Source organism: Seriola dumerili, unplaced genomic scaffold (genome assembly GCF_002260705.1).
Source record: "Seriola dumerili isolate Sdu_G_001 unplaced genomic scaffold, Sdu_1.0 BDQW01000149.1, whole genome shotgun sequence".
Classification (NCBI taxonomy): domain Eukaryota; kingdom Metazoa; phylum Chordata; class Actinopteri; order Carangiformes; family Carangidae; genus Seriola; species Seriola dumerili.
This window is the reverse complement of record NW_019174404.1, coordinates 9,572,136-9,595,516: the sequence shown is the minus strand read 5'-3', so window position 1 is coordinate 9,595,516 and position 23,381 is coordinate 9,572,136. Positions and strand designations below refer to the sequence as shown.

Here is a 23,381-nt window from a genome sequence, read left to right as displayed (position 1 = left end):
TATTAGACGGCAACAATTAAGATCTTAAAACCTTATTTTTGACAGAAGTCCACAGCTCAGGATGGGGGAGGGAAGACCCATCATAGTTGACAATGCACTTAAGTGGTACAAATTTCTAAATTTGCAGTTAATCAAATTATGTTGACCCAAATGATCTGGGGTTTTGTTGTATACAGTCTATGTGGAGTAAACCTAAGTCTTTTAGGGCTACTGATCTGTTTTCTGCTTTACCCAGGTGGTGATCCATCATTGAGAGCCAGTATCTTACTATTACCAATGTACTGTAAATTAACACAGGCTAGAGTTAAATCGGTATTTCTCTAAAAGTATCAACAAACGTGATTATAAATCTCAGATATTTGTCCTGCTTTACTGAATTGCATCACACTGCACATGGCTTCCTGATGTTGTGTCCTAAACTTAGCACAATATACTGCACATGGCCTCCTGATCACCCTGCTTAAGTAGCCCACCTGGTCAGTCATATAGTACACATGCCGATGAGGACCAGTGTGATAACAGTGTTGATTTTGACGGTGGGGAAGATCAGCAGTGACCGTTTCAAACTCTCTTCTGCGGCCCTGCCCGATGGGAGCCAATGGGTGTGAGGGGCGGACAGCAGCGACTGGGAGTTGTCTACCTCCAAGTAACCCGATTGGGCTGCCTTAAAAAGGCCAAACACGCTTCTTCTCCTGTGCTCTGAGCCCCCGCCTCCTACCGCAGCACAGAAATAGAAAGATTTGGCAGAAAGAGCGCGTCTTGTAGTGAGAGAGTGAGGACACATCAGCAAAATAAATCTGTCACAGTTTGAAGCAGGTTTCAAGCTCCGAGTCCCAGTGCTTATCATTAGCCACAGGAGATCGTTATCTTTCGTTTGCTCAGCATCAGCAACGTCTGAAACCCAAAAGAGGGTACCAGCTCGGCTGAACACCAAGCCGGGGTTTGTAAAATATCAAGTTCAGGCAGATACTGAAAACAAAGTGCTCGCTTAGGGCTTGTGAATTGACCTACAGATTTGTCATCCGCCGAGTTAGCTTGACAAGTTTCAGCCGTTAAGAGTTTTTGAGGGAATGGCATTGGACTTCGCTGCGGGCTGCGTAGGAGGTAAGTAGTTAGCCACGTTAGCAGCCAGGTTAACAAGTTGGAGCTAACGACTACTAGCATTAGCATTAGCAAGCTTCCCTTCTGTATTCTTCCTGCAAGTCAGGCTGTAATGATTTATACCCAGCTGCCACGTCTGAGAAACACTAGAAACTAGAATCGCAGGTTAAAGACTCAAACTCAAATCATTAGCATGATCTTTTTTCAGGGTTATGTATAAAAACCCGGATGTAATTACAAGTTTGTGAAGTTACATTCCACACCTGTGGCTCATACACAGGAGTGTTTTTTGTGTGTATTTAGGAAACGGCTAAAACCATGTGAACTAAATTTAAACACGTCCAGTTTACTCAAAATGGAAAATTTCATTTTGGTCTCCAACAGTATTAAAACTATCAGGATATGGCATCATCCTATCTTTACGGTTATTAAATGATAGTTTCTCCCATTCTGCATTGTTAAATACTCTCCATTCCACACGAGGGAGGGACCCTCTAGAGAGAAGGCACACCAAAAGTTAACAGAGTTCATGTTTTCCTGTTTGAATGGAGTTTACAGCTTGCAGCCACTGTCATTAAACCCTTATCCCAAACCCTTGGGAAGCTTGTCAGCTGTTTTGTCTCTGCCCAAGGCCAGGTCTTCCCAAACTTCAGTACGCCAAGTACCCCAGATAAAGTCCAGAGAGCCCAGTCAAAGAGTTGTGTTGTCTGTACCATTATAGAGTTGAATTTTCATTTTAATTAACTAGGACCTCATTGAAATGAGGACTCTCTGGACTTCAGTGTTGGGACTCTGTGCATTAGTCTGATAATACATAGGCATATAGCAATGTAGTCTGATTTTGTGCTCACCATAGTCACTGATATATTTTCTAAAAACTACTCTGGATTCACTCCACTACTGCCATACATTGTTTTTCATTCAATGATTCAAACATGCCAAAGCCTTTCCCAAAGCAAGCTGGTTACTTCCAAGTAAGAATAGGAGGTGTGTGTATAATTTGTAATCATAAACTAGAGAGTAGTGCAATAGTGCCATACAACCCTTGAAATAATAATCGGATTTGAAAAACTTTTCAATCATTAAATATATAAGTTATATAAAATCTTTCATATTGATACTAATATAATATCCTGTTACAATTGAATATAAGGAGATGATGATTCTAGGTTAATAAGTCCTAATAAGACATGGTCAGAAGTTGCTGCTATATAATGGATTTTTGTCTCCTTGGCATAAGTCAAGGACAGCACACTGTTAAGCTTTCGTCACTGGGTACAGTGCAGTGACCAGCTGATCAGTCTCATGATGGGCGGGCTGTCCACTGTTGCAAGATGAGCTACTTAATCATAAGCCATTTTGCTTCCAAAAAACAAACCATATTCTTGTTGCAGAGTGTTACCGTGATGGCTTCATAACTGGGCTACATTGTATTTGTACCATATAGCTTTGAATATGTACAACTGTAGTGCTCTTAGCAGGACAAGAAGACGGTGACAGTTTGATTCAGTTTAAAAAAAATATATATATATATATGATTTTAAATTCTGTCTTGTCTTTTTCAGGTGCTGCTGGTGTTTTGGTTGGACATCCATTTGACACTGTGAAGGTGGGTGTCTGTTCCATCCTCTCCACTATTTACTCATGTTAGGCAATGTTCATGATCCAGGAACTGTGCTGTTAAAATGTTGTAAGTCAGACCACTCCGTTGGCAGCCTGAATTTGCATCCAGATAACCTAAAGTTACACTGTCAGCCTACAACAGGAATGGCTAAACTGGGCAAGAGGAAAGGGCCATCTGATTACTATAGGGATACTATTAGGACAAAGATATTTGTAGATCTATTAAATGCATATAATTGTGTTTTAAGTTTTGTAGATCACATTTTCCGTTTCTTTACTACTAAACTGAATGAATGAGTCTCCAAAATTCCCATTTAAATGTAAGTATTTGTCAGCAAGCAAGTACTACATACAGTTTAGAGAGAGAGTAAAACCTTTAATAGATTACTAACTCTGTATTGTTGTCCACCACCAAACAAGTTAGCAGTATTGTTCCAGCTCATAGCTACTTGAAAGCCTAGCTTTTTAATCATTAAAGGTGCATTCACTTCTTTATAGATTTCAGTGAAATAATCATTTATCAAGTCACTGTCATGTTGCTGAATAACGGTGGTATTCCCTAATCCAGTACAGTCATCATTTTCAACTAACTGGAAAGTTATGCAAATATAGAAATATTTTATTCACAACTTCTTCTTTTTTTTTTTTCACTCACTTGATATAGCATTAAATTGTGTGAATTTGCAGCATCCACTTTAGAGGCACACAGGGATGATGAATAGTTTGGTTGTAGCTCTTGTATACTTTGCTTTAAATGTTGTTTCTCCCTGAGCTGGTGTCTGTTTGGGGGCCGGGGGAGGCTGTCTTTAACAGCAACAGTGTCACTGTGTTGTAGATGAGAGAGAGAAATAAACAACCTCTCCACGGAAATGTGACCTAGTAAGTATGGTCAAGGTCTTTCTTTCTCTCACCCAATGTCCTGTCTTGAGCTATAGAAATATAAAGCACAGAAGACATTTTTTTCTTTAGATACAACTTTATTCCCGGTTAATGTTTTTGTTTCTCCCTCATGTTGCACCCCCTTAAGCATTCCAATATGTGGTTTGTAGTTATTGTGGTCCTCTTTGGCTTTATTACTCTTTCATAGAACCCTAACATGAGACCTCTCATCCACAGGTGCGGCTTCAAGTTCAAAATGTGGACAAACCTCTGTACCGTGGGACATTTCACTGCTTCCAATCCATCATACGCCAGGAGTCGGTAAGCCTGTGCTTGTTGTTGTGAATGCCTCTTAATGTTTTTCCTCTTTATATCAAATGATTCCTGGGTTGCATTTAAAACTGTGTGTAGCTTTTCACCATGTGCTCCCTACTATGCCAAAGTGGAGAAGTGCCACCGCACTGATTTAAGTGTCCAGTTACAGTCCCGGGATCAGACAGCATGCTCCTAACATGGGTTGTTAGGGGTGAAAGGGGGGTTGGGGGGTGCATCTGTTAGTCAGGGTCGGTGAGGACCTTTTTCCTGCGTGGGCTAAATAAAGATTTGGATGTCGTGGCATTTGAGCTAAGTGGAGTATGCTCAGTCCTTTGACTGAATTTTCTCATGGAAGCATTAGAGTATATTCCTCAAACAGGACAATATTAAAATGTTAAGTGGTTTCTCAGCTTAATTTGAATGTTTGATGATAATTTTTGGGGACTAAAAGGGATCAGCAGACTAGAACATTTGACTGTACATGTTTTTGTCTTAGCAGTATCAGTGTGGTTACATAATTTTTCAGTATTCCAGCGATGCCTCTGTGATAACCCAAGGGCTTTAACACTTGACATGTTAAATGCTGTTTCATCATAACTTTTGGCATCTCACTTGCTGAGGTGTTCCTCTGTTAGTGTGACTGTAAAACAAGCACACTGCTACAGTTACTCTTACTCTTATTACTGTATTCCTACAGGAACAGAAATAACAGTTTGGAGAAGCTCATACTATTTGCATTTTTAGTTGAGAGCATCTAATCATTTAAAGGTCAATTCAGATCTGAAGAAACATGGAAAATAGTAACTTAAGACTTTATTAGAGGTGCCATTTTTATCTGAGCCATGTATCAAAACAGTTGTGAGCTGATGGTTGCGTGTCACAGTACATGTGAGCAGTAATCACCGGTTTGTGCAAACAAATCCTCAGATCCCAGTAATGTGTCTTTGTATCCGTAGGCACTCGGCCTGTACAAAGGCATCGGCTCTCCGATGATGGGGCTGACCTTCATCAATGCCATAGTTTTTGGTGTCCAGGGGAATGCCATGCGCAAGCTTGGCCGCGACACACCGCTCAACCAGTTCCTGGCTGGAGCCTCCGCTGGAGCCATCCAGTGTGTCATCTGCTGCCCAATGGAGCTGGCCAAGACGCGCATGCAGTTGCAGGGGACAGGAGAGAAGAAGTCAAAGAGGAAGATGTATAAGAACTCCCTGGACTGTCTGGTGAGAATCTACAGGAAGGAGGGAATCCAAGGTATCAACCGCGGCATGGTGACCACCCTGCTGCGTGAGACACCTGGTTTTGGTGTGTACTTTCTCACGTATGACATGTTGACACGTTCCCTGGGCTGTGAGCCAGAAGACCCGTACATGATCCCCAAGCTGTTGTTTGCTGGTGGAATGTCGGGCATCGCCTCCTGGATCTCCACCTACCCCGTGGATGTGATTAAGTCACGTCTGCAGGCAGATGGGGTCGGTGGTGTCAACCAGTATAACGGCATTATGGACTGTGTCAGACAAAGCTTGAAGAAAGAGGGGTGGAGGGTGTTCACACGTGGACTCACATCCACCTTGCTCCGTGCATTTCCAGTGAATGCTACCACATTTGCCACTGTGACTCTATTTTTAATGTACATGCGTGAGGGAGAAGAGTGTAGCATTCAGGACTCTGAGCCACAGTCCGTCCAGCTGCAGCCTCTGCAGCCACAGACACAGCCAACCAGCATGTAAGCCGCTGTGCAGCAGTGAGCATTACTACAGTCATCAGCAAATCTGTCAAGTGTAGATGGACTTTGCAACTTCCTGCAGGTCTCTGATCTGTAGCTTGGTATCCATCCTGGGTAAGCATCTGTCCACTGAGCTTCATCCAAGTGACCATGTAGTATTTAAATAATATATATTTTAAGATAAAATCTGCACTTGTAAATATAGTCTCTTTTTAAACGTCCTTGGTTTTATACATGGTATGTTGAGTTTTAAGTAATTTAGTAAACTTGACAGTTACAAGAGTTACGGTTACAGTTCTCCCTAAAATTCTGAGTCAAAGAAACACTTTGTCTTGATGCTGTGTTCATGTCACGATTTACACCTGGAAGTCGTTTTAACACTGGTCTCCACTATTACCAACAAGCCTGAACTTGAAGAGTAATCACTCACAGTTACGGATTACCAAAAAGGTTTGGGCATGCTGGTGAAAATGAATGCATTTGTACCATGCCTCTCTGCAAACTCTAATCAATGAAAATAACATGTATTAAATTGAAGTGGTTGACCAATCCATAATACTCTCCATTGCATCCAGGTCAAATCATCCCCTTCCTGTTTACCTCTATGTGAACACAGCATTTCAACATTGTGATGTAATGGTTACAAGTACATATACATGTACATTTATATAGATATGGTTGTATTCATTTTCTGAAGTTACAACTGTGTATGTACTTTCCTATGAAAAGTCATAGGAATTTAATCCAAATTGTGACTGCTGCCTGACGTTTTAATCGAGTATGAGGTTACAACTGTCTTCTTTTTATTTCAGTTCTTTGTCCATCTTTAATATAATACCTTAGATTCTGAAATTTAAAGTGAACATATTACAGGCTCAGATGTTGCCCATTGCAGTAGGACATAAAGTTTAGAAGAAGTCAGACAGAATAATGATGTGTAATTATTTCTTTAAAATGTTTGATTATTTGACACAATCATTGTGTAAAAACCAGATCTGATGCAGTTTGTAATGTTGTTTTGGACATTGTGCAGTGTCCAAAGAAAGCACCTTATGGTATGATAAGAAAATGGTTACATTTTTGGCAATCCCATTTTTTACTTTACACTAAATAGATTTTATATTTTGTATTTACCACTAATGTAAGAATCTGTTACAGTGTTGAGCAAAAGTGATAGCTTATTTAAAAAGTGGGCTTTTTTTAAAATCCTAAATGCATTTTTAAACCTTCCTCTTCCTGTCATTAGATGTGAAGCACAATCTTCCATGTTGTCCACAAGGAGGCATTGTCAGACCAGTCATGTACACGGTAACCTGCACCATAATGGAGGCAGAGCAAGTTAATAGCTCCTGCATATTTTGTCACTTGTAGCTTCTGTTTTTGAGTTTAAGACAGTACAACTGTACTACCTGTTAGCAAAATTATAATGATTAAACATCATCTCCAGTAGCTACTTAATAGTCAACTAGAAATAAAATCCAGCTTGTGGCTTAAAACAACTGATGTGAACTTAGAAAGATTTTACAAATCATTTAATCATTTACTTCCATCTCTACATTTTTTAACCTGAAACAACATTATGATGGCATTTTCAGACATTTGACCACCAGACTTGCAAGTGTTATTATAACTGAGAAATACTCCCTTGCCGAAAGCTTCAGCACCAAAGATAGAACCAACATATTTTGAGAAAGGTTCTGTTGTCTTAAAACCTCTAAATCTGAACCAATTATTTTTTTAAATCAAAGAAAAATCAAACTAGTTAAGGCTCCCCTGCTTCCCTCTCCATACTAACAGAGGGCACAGACAGTGTCACTCAGAGCAATGTGACCTCTGTATCCAGTAAATAATTGCACAAGTGAAAACTCTTTACATTTTGCAGGTTTTAAATGTAAACTTGCATGTTAGCTGCAATCAAACATCAACTGGCCTGCAGGTGGCACAGATATCAAAACTACATAAGCTTTTACTTTCCCTACACATCTTCATGTCTACATTTGCAGTTGTAAACTGCTCTTTACCAGTGAGTGGGAAAGTTTAGACTGGGACTGTAGGGTCAGAAATGCAGGTCTGAAACTGCTTTGGAGTTGTCTTATGACATAAGTGTACATACTGTGTATTTGGTGTTTTATGTTTTCATGTCATCTTTTTAATTATGAAGGTGTGAAATTTATCTGGGTTTTAAATTTACCCTCATTACAATTCTGTATTTCTGTTTCAAGACTTTACTTCTATATTTCGTAATGTTTATATATTAGGTTTGTCCGACTTTATTGGTGGATGATACATGATTGCTGACATCTTTGTGTAAGGGGTGCTTTAATTATCTAATGTTGCCTTTTTGTTCTGTACTTGTCTATGTACAAAATCTTGTACCAAAGTAGCGTGCCCACTCTGTATTTCTTTAAGAGAATGGTGAAATAAAAGCCACTTTTTTTTCTCATATCCTGAAAGACACAGATCTTTATACAGTTTTACTACAATATGTTGAGCATTTGAGTTTTAAAAATTGAAAGCTGATTCTAAGCAATCAGACATCCCATAAAAATAATGAACAGAATGAATGGATGCGTTAGACATGTGCTGAGCCACATGTTCCTTTTTAAAGATATAAAAGGCTGACCTCTAGTGGTTAGACTTGGGAATCACAGGTTTTACCTACATTTTGTGCTCATCCATATTTTTCAATCACAAACTGACAATTATGTAAAAAAAATATCACCGTTTATTAAAGAAATTAGAGTACAGTTGTAAACAAAAGTGTCCATTATTGTAGCAAAAACAATAAGTTATTCAAATATTGATTGAGTTCTTATGATCAGTGTTGTCTAATACTGTGACAGGATTACTGCCAGTACAAGTCTTAAATGATTTTTAAACAAATACTATGCTTATATAGAGAAACTCAATGTATTATATAATAATTATATCAGGTTGAGTTGGGTTCCCCTTCAACTTGTGCAAAAAGGTTGAAGCCATATCCTGAGGCTCTTATCTCATTGAGATACAACATCTGATAGAACAGTTACTGCACATAGAGTAACTGGCATCCTCTGGTCTGATGTGAGACTGAAAATAAAAGAAGGCAAAACAAAGGGCAGGGAAAAGTAAAGATACTTCACCATTAATCTCCACCTTTTTTCTTTTTTTTTTTTTTTACCAGAGATGATTTCAGCTTGTGGAATTCCTAGTCAGCCTCCCCCAGGTTGCTAAATGGTTTTTCCTGCTTTGGATGTGTTCATAAGGAAGGAGTCACAGGAGTAGCGCAGGACGCGGTAGACCTCTTCAGCTCTGGATTGACTCATGCAGCCTCCTTTCTGTATGGCTTCAATGGAGCTGGAGGAGGAAAACACGTAAATGAGAGGAGATGTTATGATGTGTAAACAAGAGGGGAAAGAAGGTATCAGGCTCTTGTCTTTCCATGATATAAACACACACTTCTTTTACCTGTTTATTAGTTGGCTGATTGACCTGAAGTTGTGACTCATGTTGAGAGCATGGACATAGCTGACTGAAGGCAGGCTCAAGTACAGCTGCAGGGCCTGCTGCCTGTGCTGCCCTTTGACCTCCAGCGGCACACTGATGCCCTGACCTTTTCGCTGCTCCAGTCGTGCCAGGTCGGCCAGCAAGCCCGCACTCTCCTCAGCACCATCGCTCCACAGCAAGCGAACTCCAGTGCGCACCAGGCCCGCTAATGTGCCGTCATAGTAACGTGTTCGTTGAAATGGACGTGAGGCCTCACCTGAGATAGTGATGATCGGAAACAAATATGATCTCACAGTTGATCAAATTTGAAATCTGAATTATTTCTTATTCTTTACACCTGTGGGCATTAAGTGTACATCTGTGGAATAAGCTAGTTCATTTAACTTTATTCAAAGCAATAGTTGGACATTTTGGGAAACACTTATTTCCTTTCCTGAAGCTAGTTAGCTCCTGAAGCTGGTTAACTTAGCTTAGCACAAAGACTGGAAACAGAGGGAAAAAGCTAACCTGGCTCTGACTGAAGATGACAAAATCTGCCCACCACACCACCACGCCCTACAGCTCACTGTTAAACATGTTCCGCCTTGTTTATTTTATCCGCACAAAAACCAAAGTGTAAAAATGTTTTTTTACACGGAGATGTGCTGGACTATTTCTTGGCCTGGCGTAATGACAGACAGGCCTGGAGCAGACAAGACTCCAGGAAGTCACTGCACATGGCTAAGAAACAGTCCAGCACAACCTCCCATAACACCACAAACTGTCACAACTACATTTGGGTTTTTTGTACAGATAAAACAAACAAGAACTTAAGCTTAGTATAGCCACACGAGAGTGGTATCAATCTTCTTATCTTACTCTCAGTAAGAAAGCACATCAACTAAACATAAACAGTTACAGGAGTAACCAATTATAAATCATGTATAAAAGCCTTAAAATACACAGCAAAATACAGAGTGTATATTATATATTAATAAAAAAAAAAAAGGCTTATTATTAAGTCACAAAATCAATACACAAACTGACCTGACTTGGTACGGTCCTTCTCCACAATCAGACAAACACGCTCAAACAGTCCCTGCAGGCTGTTCACTCTTTCGACCAATCGCTTCCGGTTCTGCACTGCGGCCAGATCTGACTGGCTGTGCCTCTCCACTGCCATGCGGTTGCTGACGATGAAGTAGCTGCCGTCCAGTGAGCAGACGTGGACGGTGGCCGCGTGGCGTTGGCGCAGGCTGGTCATCAAGTCCACTCCGGTACTGATGCAGCGACTGTCCACCAGAATACAGACAGACCCGGGTGGAGCTGGGGACTCACTGACCGACACATCCTGACCGATGGACTTCTGGGGTTGAGGCACTGAGGAGGTGGCAGAGGTTGCCTGGACATGGGAAATGAAATGTCAAATGTAGATATTTTTAAGTTTCAAATAAATTGTTTTCGGGAGCAAATTTTAGAGATAAGGTATCCATTCTATAATCAGTACAGTGTGTTTCTATGTACTCCATCTTGCTTTCACACATACTGTATGGCCCTATGAACAGGTGTGTTTATATCTCGTCTTGTTTGCTTTTACCTGTAGTTGAATGTTGGAGGATAACAGCGACTCTGACTTCACAAAGTCTAACTCATCAGAGAGGAGATGTTGATTTTCTAACCTCTGGCGGCACCTGCAGGAGAGCGCAATCAATACCCTAGTAACTGGTAAGTGTTTGTACATGCGTGCAACTATATGATGGTCTCTTTACCTCTCGTTTTGCTGTTCTTCAGTCACTGAGCTCCTCCGTGCTTTACTCAACAATGAGACCTTGGATGCTATGGTTGAAGACGAGGAGGAGACGGCTTTCTGCTGCTGCTGCTGCTGCTGAGGTCTGCTGGGCTCCGGCTGTGCCACATTTGGCCGCAAGGGGACAGCAACATCCCCTCCTGTTGGAGGACTTCTCTCTTTATTACCTTCACCTCTCTCCTCATCACTGGAATCATTAATGCGGATGACCCGGGTACGCTTGGTTTTCACCCCCGCTCTCTGCTCTGGTGGAGCTTCAGCCCTGGTCTTAACGCCGGCTCCAGCTTCTGCTCTGACTTTGTGCAGGAAAACACGTCGTCTGGTGGCATACTGCCTCCTACCGTCTACATACGAGTCCTCAGGCATGAGCTCAACGTCTTCAGCCTCTTCCTCGCTGCTCTCCACCTCCTCTACCTCACTGCCGACCACAAAGCTGTCCTCTGCGTACGTTTCATCCATCTCAGGCACCTGGGAATAAATGTTAGGGACATGGGTTATCTGAGTTTGGACATTGGAAATTTTTATTTGTATTGAATAAAGAAAAGCTGAGAATAAAATATACAGCATTACCTGGGAAAAGATGTCAACGTGATGGTTTCTGTAAGACATTTTGAACTTGCCCTGGACTGCAGGGCTTCTCACTGACTTTAGGTAAACCCCATGCATCTCTGAGTCTAATGTAAATGAGAACAGACAGGAAGCCCAAGTGTAAATGTCACAGCAGGACTCCTTCAGGTTACTAAAACACTCAAACACTTAGTTCAGTGAATCTGATTTGAATAAACTGCTAAAGATACAGTCCAATCGCTTTTCTTGGTGCTGTACCATTCAGTCCCTGGGAGAGGTGCATGTTGTCGACCACAAACCCATCAAGAGACTGGTTCTGTTCCTCTCCATCCTCTTCATCAGATGACACATCTGGCCCCTCTGCATCCTCTGACAGCTCCGCTTCTTGATCCAGGAACTGACGCCCTTTTCGACATATGGCGTGCTGACAAAGGAACGATGGAAAATGTCAAGGTTGACAAATAGTGAAGGCGCAACTGATAATGGATATTTATAGATTTGACATATATATGGTCAAAAATATGATCAGAAAAATTTGTTTTGACTGTGTGTTGAAAGAGACCAACAACAGTTAGCTACTTCAAATGAAAGAGACTAGGGCTTAGATTTACACTCATAACGGAGTCAGAAACAAACCAGATATGTCTTTGTATCATTCACTGCATATAAACGCGATGACTAAAGGACAGGATTGAGATTCAGATCACAGCACCCTGCAGAGCTATCTGTTGCTGTACAGACCTTGGCTCTTGCCTGTTGGACTTGTTTCCTCTCAGCTCCCTGTGCTCTAGTTCGGCGCATGAACACACTGTCATTCTGGAAATCATCATCAGAAACAGCTTCGCCCTCTTCGTCAGACTGGAGAACGATGAGGAGAGCAAATTAGTCAAATACTGTACGCTGTTAATAGTTTATGGTGCTGCATATTAACTACATAATGAGCATGTGTTTAAATTATTGTAAATAATGCATGGAGTGAAAGTTTAATTTAAATCAAATCAGCTGTGTTGAAATGGTTGAACCGTGTGGCATACTTAAACACTAATGAAGAAAATCTTACAGTATTAAGTGCAGCTGCACGTTTCCTGTTCACAACCACCGGAGAGTCCACGTCACTGGAGACCTTGGACTAGCAGAGACAAGACATGTCACCTTTTACATGCATACATAGATGTTCTGTCTGGACTCAACAACTCAAGTTAGTCAGTGTTTATTATAAGAATAGTTCTTTCTTTCTTTAATCAAGATATGTTTTGCTGAGACACTTGAGGAGCTAAAAATGCTTCATTACTGCTTGCAGGCAGGTTGCCATAACAACTACAGGTACCTTGGTGACGATGGACGGAGGCAGCCTGAGCCGTCTCAGTCCTATATCTCCTGTCTTACATATATCAAGAAGAGCTGCAATGATTAGTCATTTAACAGACAGAACAAATTAATCTGCAGCAATTTTTTAAAATCAAAACGGCAAAAAATTTGCTGGTTTCAGCTCCTCAAATGTGAATTTTTCTGGTTTTCTATGATAGGAAAGTGAACAACAAAGGTTTTGGACTGTTTGGATAGGAATTGCAGAAAATGTATATGTGGTATCGGAAAATCTCACAATTTCACAATTTTCTGACATTCAGTCTGACATTTCTTCTGACAATTTTATGCACAAAATGATTAATCGATGAATTGAAAAAACAAACAGCAGATTAATAAAAAGATAGTCATTAGTTGTAGTCCTAATATCAACAGGCTTTGCTCACCACTTCTGGGGATGACAAAGGGTTGACCTTGTTCTGATGTCTTCTTTTAAGAACCACAACTTCATCTTCACTGTCACTGTTGCACCCCACTGAGAAAGGTGAGACAGAACAATGACAGTAGTTTCAGGATAGATCAGGGCAAAACAAACTGAGCCAATATAAAGAACTCTAAAGTTTAGGAATCACATTTTTTAAGGGGTAAACAAACCTGGATGAGGAGGGGAGTCAGACACAACAACAGGTTCCTGACTTGACTTGTTTTCCACACCGGACCCTCTCTCAGCCTTGACGGGGTGACCCATCGGTCGTCTCCGTTTCAAGCTGGAGAGTGAAGTCGGTGTGTGAGGCCCGGCTGGACCAGGAATGAGCGTCCTCTTTGCTCCCAGTGACGTGATTGGAGATGGGAGTCCCCCACCTTTAGGCATCAAAGGTGAAGTCAGAAGAGGAGACATTCCTCTCCTCCTTTGCTCTGAAAACATTTGTGCTGTAGACGATTTAGATTCACTGAACTGTGCAGGCGTTCTCTGTCTAGTGAAGGTGTTATTGGGTGTGGAAGACTTAGAGACGGCTGGCAAAGACAAAGGAGAGTCAGTCTGCTTTTTGGGCCGTGGAGAGGTCAACATACATGGGGCAGCCTCGACCTCTGCTTCATCCTCCGAGTCCTCCAGTGAATAGCCGAGGTCAAAGTTGACGGAGAAGTAGTCAGGGGAGGTGTCTGCATTTCGATGCACTGTGGGAGATTTGCAATCAGCCGTAAATACCTCGTCTGTCACTGAACTGTCTATTATACGTTTACTGGGTGCTGTTGTGTTTGTATTATGTTTTGTAGTGTTATACATATTTGCATCCTGAGGTGTCAGCTTGGCATGTGTAGTATGTGTTATCAACATTGTGTGCGTTAATTCATCCGTTTGCACTGTGTTTAATCTGTGTGTGCTGTCTGCTGCGTGCGTTGTGCTGCACGGGTGTGTTGGGTCGTGCAATTGTGAAGTGTTAGTCATCTTTTTTGTGCTGTTGGAAATGTCTCTGGCACAAGGGGATGTCCTGGGTGTGATGCCAGGAGTGGAGATGTCTGGGATGGACATCTGCAGGAAGGCTTCGTCATCCTCAAACAGATCCATGCTCTTGTCTGTTTTAGAGCTGCACTGAGAGGCCCTGTCGTCTTTTACTCCTCCATCTATCAAGTCTGGCGTTCCCTCATTGCTCAAATCATCCCAGCTTCCCTTATTGTTTTCAGCATCTTCAATAATCTGTTCCTCCTGGAGGTCTGTCTCCCTGCCGTCTTCCCTGAGATGATGGTCATCGTTTACTTCTTCGTCCCCAAAGACCTCATCCCAGCTGGGGCTGTCCGCGCCTTTACGGACAAGCTGCTGCTCCTGATGAGGGCAATCATTATAAATTTCACTCTCCTCTTCACCCACTGGACGCTGATGCGAGTCTACCCTTGGGGATGCATTGTCAGCTTCACTTACCACCACTTCGTCGTCGTCGTCGTCGTCTACGTCCAAGGTAAAGGTGACCTGAAATGGCTGATGAAGCTGCCGAGGAGAGGGAGGAAGTGACGGCGCAGCCATGTCAGCCTCTAAACCTGCAGGTGGTGACGGTGGAGATCGGGACAGGAGCTCCGCCACGTTGGCCAGGATGACCTTCAGACTCTCATCATTCCCTGAGAGGAGTTTAGCAGAGGATGGAGGAGGTGCTGAATCCCATTTAGGAAGGTAGAACATGGCCTGAAGTTCAACATCTTCATCTTCATCAATTTTTGTAATCAGCTGTGAAATACTGTGCAAATGTATAGGCTCTGTCACTGCACACTCTGAATTTATGACACCCTCGTCAATAATGGCGCAGTCGTCATCCATGTCAGCTTCTGGACAGTCATTTTTTGAAGGAGGAGGATGGATCGCCTCAGGTCTCAGGTGATCTGAGAAGTCTTCATAAAGTGCTTCAGTATCATGTTCAGCTGGAGGTCTTTGTTTTGTCACAGCTAACGTGGAAACTAAACTTGTTCTTTCTGTTTTTTCTCTGTCTGCTTCTTCATCGGGACATTCTAGATCAGACAACGTCGAGTGAGACAGTTTGGGTTTGTTGTTAGTAGTTTTAGTGCAGGTCTTTGCGCTCCTCTGCTTCTTCTGTCTGTTCTTCACGTGGCCAACAGCATCGGCTTCGTTGAGGTAAGGTAGAAGCTCCTGTTCGTAACGGCATTCCCCCTGAACACAAGCCCGTGCGCACGCGCACACACACACACACACACACACACACACACACACACACACACACACACACACACACACACACACACACACACACACACACACACACACACACAGAAGAGTTGTGTAAGAAAACATCCCACAGCAGGAGAACCAAGGTCAAAAAGCTGTAATCAGCCTCTGGACTTGCCAACCCATTTTAGAACACATGTGATTTCCACAGCGGCCAATTCAGCAATCAAACAGTAATATAATCAGGAAGTGCCCTATGAAGAGATGTCACATGGTAACCACACATGGGGCACATACAAACGTCTGATGTAACATTCCCCAAATTAGTTTTTGTAAAACATCGAAGGCGGACGTGGGAAAGTCTCATCACAATTAGATACTGTTCCCCAGGAAAACTATTTTAATGGACTGTAAAACAGAGAATCTCCTTCAAAATTAAAAAAAAAAAAAAAAAAAAAAAGTTTCCATCTTTCCATCTCTTTCTCATTGTACCTTTCGCACAAGTGCATACACATCGTAATCATCCAACACCTGTCATGGTTACAGACCATGTGACCCAGAAATGATTCATCGAGAGTGGTATCCAGCTTGGGCCGGCAGGGTGCCATCGAACCTGTGAGCGGCAGGAAGAAGGCGCTCCATGAATACACAAAGGAAAGAAAAAGACGCGTCATGTAGAGTGGGAGCCAGGGTAGAGTTGCATGGAGAGCAAAATAACAGTTTTGCCTCGGAAGAGGGCAATAAAACTGAATAAGAGGAGACTTTATGTCACTGTATTAAATAAAGCGTCACACTAAATAGAGTGGGAATGGTTTAAATGGGAACAAATAGCCCCTGGTGTTAGAAAATAGGAAACTGCGTAAAAGACCTTCTTAGAGCGAGGAAATTTTAAAAAAAGTATGTTTCTACTTTTATTCTGTTATAAAACTGTGTATTAGTGACGAAAACAGGCACACACTTGCCTTTAGTTCCAGATAGAGTTGGTAAGACCCTGCTGGCTCTTTGCCCAAAAAGTCACTAAGTGCAGTAAGCACTGTATGGTGGCACCTGCCCACTATTCGACTGACAGTGAAACCGTGTCTTTTAATAGACATGCTTTCAAAGCCAACTCAGTTTAATCAAATACATAAGTGTCATTAAAACGAAATAATTTTCTGTCTGACGCTGACCTGGTGTCTTGATTATTTGAGCCTCTATATTGAGGGCTCAATAAAAAAAAGCGATAAATTGTCTTTGATGGGTCCAAAAGCCTTTTAACTGGAACTAAAAGAAAGAGAACACGTTACCACCTTTTATTGGTTTTCCATTGATTTCAGAATGCAGTTTAAAATTGTATTAATCACTTATAAGCTGTTAAATATTTCAGACCTACTAAGGCCATACATTCATACAAGGGCGTGCATGCAATTCCTAAATCTAGATTTGCTGTATAACCAAAGGTGACTGTGTATTTTGTGGTTTTTAGTGGAGCTGCTAGCTAGGCTCAAAACTACTAATAAAGCTTGTTTGATTCACTGATTCTCTTTTGTTTTGTTTTGTTTGTTTAATTTTGAATTTACTTTTGATTAATTGTACCACTGAATTAGCATCAGCAGCTTGTTTTGTAATATTGCAACATACAGAAAAGTCACCCCTGTTTTCTTTATGAGGAATCGACAGGATCTGATTCTGGATCAGCAGGTTTCGACTTCCAGACATGGCGCCAGTAGTAATGGTTGTGTGTCAACAACATTTTTTTTATTGTTCATTCACATCTTTCACACCTAATCAGCACACTATTGTGTTCCTGATGATTTTTTATGTCATGTAAGAACAGCTTCCGAGTAATTCAGTCAAAATTGGGAGCGAGATTCAGCCTTCATAGAGACTGCAGAACATATGTAATCTAATCAGCCACTTAACATCAAAACATGTCTTACATTACACTCTGACATGACAGGCATCTTAAATAACAGTTATAGCCATATTTACTGTGAAAAGCAAATAAAAGAATAAAGAACTCCTATACATGTATTTCTTCACACCTTGGATTAGTTGAATCCCTTAATTAGACAAACAAACCTGGAGGCAAACATTAACAGCTTGAAGGTGTCACACTCCTGCAGCCACAGCATGAGAGCTGTAATTAACACTTTAACACTCAGCAGTTCCCATAGGGGGCTGAATACTTTTCACAGGCGAGGCTTTCTCCTGAAAAATAGAATCTATTTACGTTTCTGAATGGTCTCTGAGTACTGTACAAATATTATCACTGGAGCTTTGTAATTGCCTGCCACGGCCGTGGCTTTGGTTCATGTTACAACATAATCTGATGGAAAACATAACCACTTAACAGCTGTTATATTTTGAGAGGAGAAAACAAATACATACTGCTAGCTACTTGTAACTGCACCACTCTGCACACTGGTCCTCGGAGACCACACTGATTCAATAGTCCTCACATTATGGCGGATAAGTACAAGGAGACTAAAAGAATGGATGTTCTTACATTTACAGTATTAAGGAAGGAAATCTGTAATCAAGACACAAATAATTTCTGAGTTAGAATATTTTATATTTAGTTTAGATTTTAAATATATCATATATATCAGTTTCTGAGAAAAAAAACATTACATTTAATAATGTTCAAAAGTAAAATTGGAATGTCTTTTTTAATTCCATCTTACTGATCCAATCAAAAATAAATTTTCCTTATTAATCATTTTAAGTCACATTCTGTATTTTTTGTCCATGTATAAAAATTGAAAAATTATAAGATTTAAAAAAAAATAAAAAATCATTAGAGAAAAAATAACAGGATTTTGTGATCTTCTCAGCTGATCATAACATAAAAAATAAAAACATAGACCTATTTACACCCGCTTACATTTTACTTAACCATATACATTTTTTTTTAACTATTTATTAATACTTAATGAATAATATCCAGTCTGTTTTTGTTTTTGACCATACAAATTATTTGCATACTTACATATAAAATTGAAAGTTTTGGAGTTTAGATAAAAGAATTCTAATTTTTAATTTTCTTAACTGATCATTATTTAAAATATTGATCTGTTTACATATGTGTTTACATTTTATAAATCATACTTATCATTTTTTACCATGTAATTGTAAATTCACATTTAAATGACTAATATATTAACACAGAAAATTAAGCAGTGTGTATTCTAAATCAGGAGTGCGCTTTCCTTATATGATCATATTATGTGTTATTATATGTTGTTTGTTGAAAGTAATAAATAAATAAATATTATTCACTCACAGGCCTTTTTCACATAAGACATTTTGAGATATCACAGTAGGAAAAGCACAGGTGTAAATAATTAAATTAATGATAGATGAACTCTGTAATGGCTTTCTGGGACACTTAATACAAAGCCCTCATAATGCTGTTAGTAACACGTTTGCTTTTTCACCTGTGTGACAACTCAATCAAGAAAATTGGCCTTAATTAACAACTGAAATATTCGATAATTACTCCCTGCAGTTAATCAGCATCAACACAGTCCACAGATCACTGACCTGAGCGAGTTTGAACGATCAAGCCAAATGTTTCCACCAGCTATTCTCATAGGAGGTTTGTTATAGTATAACCACAATACTCTGGGTTTCTGATAGTTAAAAGTAAAAGCAGCACTTGTCTGGTGAGCTGATAAGCCAGCTACTTCTTTCAAAAACTGTCACAAATCACATAAAGAGACATGAAGTGCAGGTTTCCTGAGGTCACTGATGTTCCGTACTGCAGCTGCGAAAAATTTTGTGAAAGTATTACCCTCCATCTGAGAAATAAATCACAGGTTTTTTGGGGGTAATCCATCTTATACAAATCCTTAAAACTCCTGTATCCCTCAGACACAGCTTTGGTCAATGCTGTCCACCAAGGCCGCAGCTCGTCCTCTAAACATCACAATCCTGATAAAAAAAAAAAATGGAACAGAGGCTTTTAGGCATTCAAGGATTTAGTCACACTGGACATTGGGGGAATCTATTATCATGTTCCTCCCTTGAAGAAAAATTTTAATACTTAATTTCTACTGAGTTTTAACAGCTTTTCTTGCTGAAAAATAATGCACTGCACTCGATTCACACAGGATTAACCTTAACCCCTAGCCCACAATTAATTAATGATCAGATTAAGTCTCTAGATCTAGAGATGTGGCAGACTGAAATAAACTTGATGACAAGGAGAGAGGGAGAGAGAAACAGAGAGAGAGACTGCCAGAGGGTCAGAGGGTTCATGTTGTTCAGACTGCATGAGGAGGAAGCAGCAAAGTGGAAACTCCTCTCCGCTGATTATCTCATTGCACTACAACAGTCATAGGAATTTGATGCTCATGAACACACACAAAAAAAGCATCAGCCGTATGAATCAATCTGGATAACTTTGTTTCCAAACATGCCACATCGCAGGATAAGAATTCCTCGAGTTTCTTTGTCCTCAGGCTGGTAGACACAGATCGACACAAGATGCCTTAATTCAAATGACGATATTCTGCAAATACTGCGAACTTTACCCATTAGAGGTGTTGTAGCAACAGTTGCTAGGAAGCACAGCTACAGTTTCTAGCTGCACACACTTGGACATTTCAGCTTATCTGAAAAGGCAAACCCTATAACTTTGTGTCTTTTTAGTTCTCTTCAAAGTTTTATAATTGTCTTTTTCTTTATCCTTTATTTTTTTGCATCTGTTTTTTGATCTCCCACTAGCCCCTCTTCAGACTAGTACACTGTACATCTAGGTCATTACAGCGTGACCTACTTCCAGCTTCCTGGCTTTATGTAACAGTTCAGAGAATCGTTACATAATCACAGGAGAGGAGGCCTGCCTGCCATGTGTCCTCTCATCATAAAGAGAAAGCAGCGGCACAATGAAAAACACTGCATGGTTTTGAACGCACCCAGACAGAAAATGGCCTAAAATGAGCATAATGGCTTCTGGAGTGCAAGGCTATTAAGGAGAGGAGGACATGTGTGGGCAAGATTTATAAGAAAAATAAAGTTTGGACTTTCATTTAGGTGCTTTCTTCTTTTTGTTCCTCCTCTGATGTTTGTGGAGCAAAGGGTCAGTAGGCCTCCCTGCAAATTCAGGCCAAGCAAGTAAGTTGTGGCGAACGTTATCCCTCACAGTATACAGATGAGTGTAGGACAGAGCTGGGGCATAAATTGTTTTCATCAGCACTAAATGATGATTTACTGTTTATCAAACCATGTTTAAAAATGGTGTCAAAAAAGATTTGGTGTCAAAAAAGTTTCTTAGTCTATTTGGTAAAATGGATTGAGGAAAAATAGATTTTTCTGGAAAGAATCACTTAATTTTGGTACTTGAGATTTAGTGTTCAGAGGACAGCAGGTCAGTTAAACATGTGTCCACAAACAAAGATAGAATTCAGCATAAATAGAGAATAAAGTTTCCAACAATAAACTCTAATGACTAATAAATAGTTGCTTGTGTAAATGTAGCAATTTCTTTCCTGGAAATGAATCTGGAAGTCCATAATAAACACAACTAATTGTATTAACACTACATGGTCATTTCCAGGAAAGTTTCAAAAAAAATGTTTTGGGAAATAACAGATCTTCAAACTAAAGCTTTACCAAGATTGGAGGAGGATAGGAGGTTACAGGATAATTTACTGTATATAATATATATTACTTATATTTACTGTATATAAAAGTAAAGCTGGCATGCAACTCCACCTGCTGGGGATTAAACTGAAAAAAAAAACTGCCAGGTTACACTGCATGATTTACGATGAAGCAAATCGAGCCAAAAAGCAAATACAAAGGCTTGTGACATCCAGTGCAAGCAAAAATTACTCAGTGAACATTATTTACCCAAACAACCACAGAGCGACAAATTATATTCACAGTATCCCGCTGCCATTAAACAAGCCCAGCCTCTGCACTGTTTAATAATTCAGGTTTATGCATTTATGTTCTACAGCGTATTGTTTTTTACTTTTGGAAACTGTTGTTTTTTTTCATGTTCAATCAAATGTTTGAATATAAGTTCTGTTTTGTTCACTGGTTGTTTCCTGACCTGAATTCATCCATGGAAGCATGTGAGGCATTAGCTGCCATCTCGCCATGTAAACCTGTTTTGTTTTTACAGGTGGGCTAATTCTCTCCTCTCCTAGTACGGTCAAGACCCACTGTAGAAAAAAAGGTAATAAGAACCCATTTGTTAGTTCAGCCAATAGTCAGTTTTACCATAATCTCTGACCCAATTTCAAGGATTTAGATAAATTCAGGGGTCTTATCGATGGCACAATCTTGTGGAACAGCAGATGGTGGGACAAGGAAGCCTAGAACATTCTTCAAAACTGATATCTAAGGTGATACGGTGTGCAGTGAGGAGGGATTGGCTAAATGTAAACAAGGTCAGGAAGAGTCTGTGGTTAAATTACTTGTCTGATATTGATTATTAAACCACACCATAACAACACAGTTGTATGAGCCTGGTGTATTTCCTTTTTTTTAAAAAAAAAAGTCTTCTCCTGCTGGAGACGTTCTGTAGATTCAACATGATAACAACTGTTATGTGACTAGTGCTAGTAGATCTGATGACCTCGCTGATATAATTGATCCATTCAAGCTACCAGAAAAACAAGATTGCTATCAACTAGCAGCTAAGACCGTCAACCAAACCGCTATTGGGTCAGCATACAGCAAAAGCAGATGAATTATGAGCTGAGAAACATCCAAATTTGCTCTTTTAGCAGCTTTGTTTACTGAGGCAGAAAAACTAGTTAACTTCTCTATAAAAATAATAAAGAATGTTGATCAGAAATTTGGAAACAGGTGACTAGAAAAAGATTAATAACACACTGGGGGGGAAAAGTGCACCAAAGAACCTCAGCAGTGTGTGATTAAGTATTTCCAGAACTATGTTAAAAATAGTTGTTTTTTTTTTTTTTTTAGTTAAATCTAATTTAAAAGAAAGAAGACAAGAGGAGGAGCAGCCTTGAAGCACCCTGTTGAACACAAATAAATGTGTTTTTTCTTTAACCAAAACCACAGTTACGCCATGGAGCCTGTTTATCATGCCAGGAATTTGCCTTCCAGATCAAAACGATGAATGTAGTAACTCAACCCAAATCACAATTTTATTTTCACATGCACCTCAGCTGACTCCTTTCAGCCTGGTGAGTTTATGAAGTTTGGTCTTCCCTGGCATAAACATCGACTACTTTCTGTCTTTCATCAAACTAACCAGGATTTATTGAAAGTGTTTGAAGCCAATTTCTAAAACCATTTACTTAACACCAGGAAGCTTTGATTAACTTATGTATACTTTTAATTAGTGTTTACACAGTCATCTGGTTAACCTTTTAACCTAATGACACATTAAAGACAGTTCAGTTGTTTTCCTTCATGCCACACAGTAACCTTGATGCTCATGATGTTAATACAAAACATTGCGATCATATTAGCTAGCTGTTCCCCTTCTTACCTCATTTTCCTCTCTCATGCCGTCTATGAGCTCCATCACCTTAATGAAGTGGTGGCAGCGATGGGAATGATCAACAACATGGGTAGGAAGCACTTTGTGCTGCCAGTGTCTCCATTCCCACAAAGACAGCTCTCTGGATCGGGGCCCATTTTTGGAAGCTTCCTCCTGTAGGACATCAAAGAAAGGATTTAGTAAAATAGTAACATTATATTCAGTCCAGTAATGAATGGCACAGAGGCAGGAATACAACAGGGCACAGATTCTATTTCTCCTGACTTTTTTCCACATGTCATTTTCCAACCTCGGGTGTTCCTCCGCAGGAGATTTTGCTAACTGAGATCATGGCAAATTCAGTGGCTGTCTCCATGCATTGCTATAAACTGGAACCAGTGGAGAACTGTCATAATATTTAATATAGGAAGGGTGCAAACAAACTCAAATAATAATAATAATAATAATAATAATAATA

General features: G+C 40.2%; 2 protein-coding genes across 2 annotated transcripts in view; one reads left to right on the top strand and one right to left on the bottom strand.

The window, feature by feature from the left end:
* The first annotated feature begins 719 nt into the window (after window positions 1-719).
* LOC111226098 (mitochondrial basic amino acids transporter-like) lies at window positions 720-8,084 on the top strand. Its single transcript, XM_022751189.1, has 4 exons — window positions 720-1,104; window positions 2,667-2,710; window positions 3,841-3,924; window positions 4,875-8,084. Exons 1-4 carry the CDS (start codon window positions 1,071-1,073, stop codon window positions 5,643-5,645), a joined length of 933 nt encoding a protein of 310 aa, XP_022606910.1. The 5' UTR covers window positions 720-1,070; the 3' UTR covers window positions 5,646-8,084.
* Window positions 8,085-8,827: 743 nt separating this feature from the next.
* fancm (Fanconi anemia complementation group M) overlaps window positions 8,828-23,381 on the bottom strand; it is a 39,619-nt gene continuing 25,065 nt past the window's right edge. Inside the window, exons 13-24 of the mRNA XM_022750906.1 lie at window positions 22,913-23,074; window positions 13,440-15,441; window positions 13,232-13,320; window positions 12,541-12,609; window positions 12,218-12,338; window positions 11,739-11,885; window positions 11,484-11,587; window positions 10,876-11,381; window positions 10,704-10,797; window positions 10,154-10,508; window positions 9,089-9,383; window positions 8,828-8,977 (exon numbers count right to left, since the gene is read on the bottom strand). Coding sequence (XP_022606627.1) covers window positions 8,851-8,977; window positions 9,089-9,383; window positions 10,154-10,508; window positions 10,704-10,797; window positions 10,876-11,381; window positions 11,484-11,587; window positions 11,739-11,885; window positions 12,218-12,338; window positions 12,541-12,609; window positions 13,232-13,320; window positions 13,440-15,441; window positions 22,913-23,074 — 4,071 coding nt within the window. The 3' untranslated portion in view covers window positions 8,828-8,850. The remainder of the gene's footprint in view (window positions 8,978-9,088; window positions 9,384-10,153; window positions 10,509-10,703; window positions 10,798-10,875; window positions 11,382-11,483; window positions 11,588-11,738; window positions 11,886-12,217; window positions 12,339-12,540; window positions 12,610-13,231; window positions 13,321-13,439; window positions 15,442-22,912; window positions 23,075-23,381) is intronic.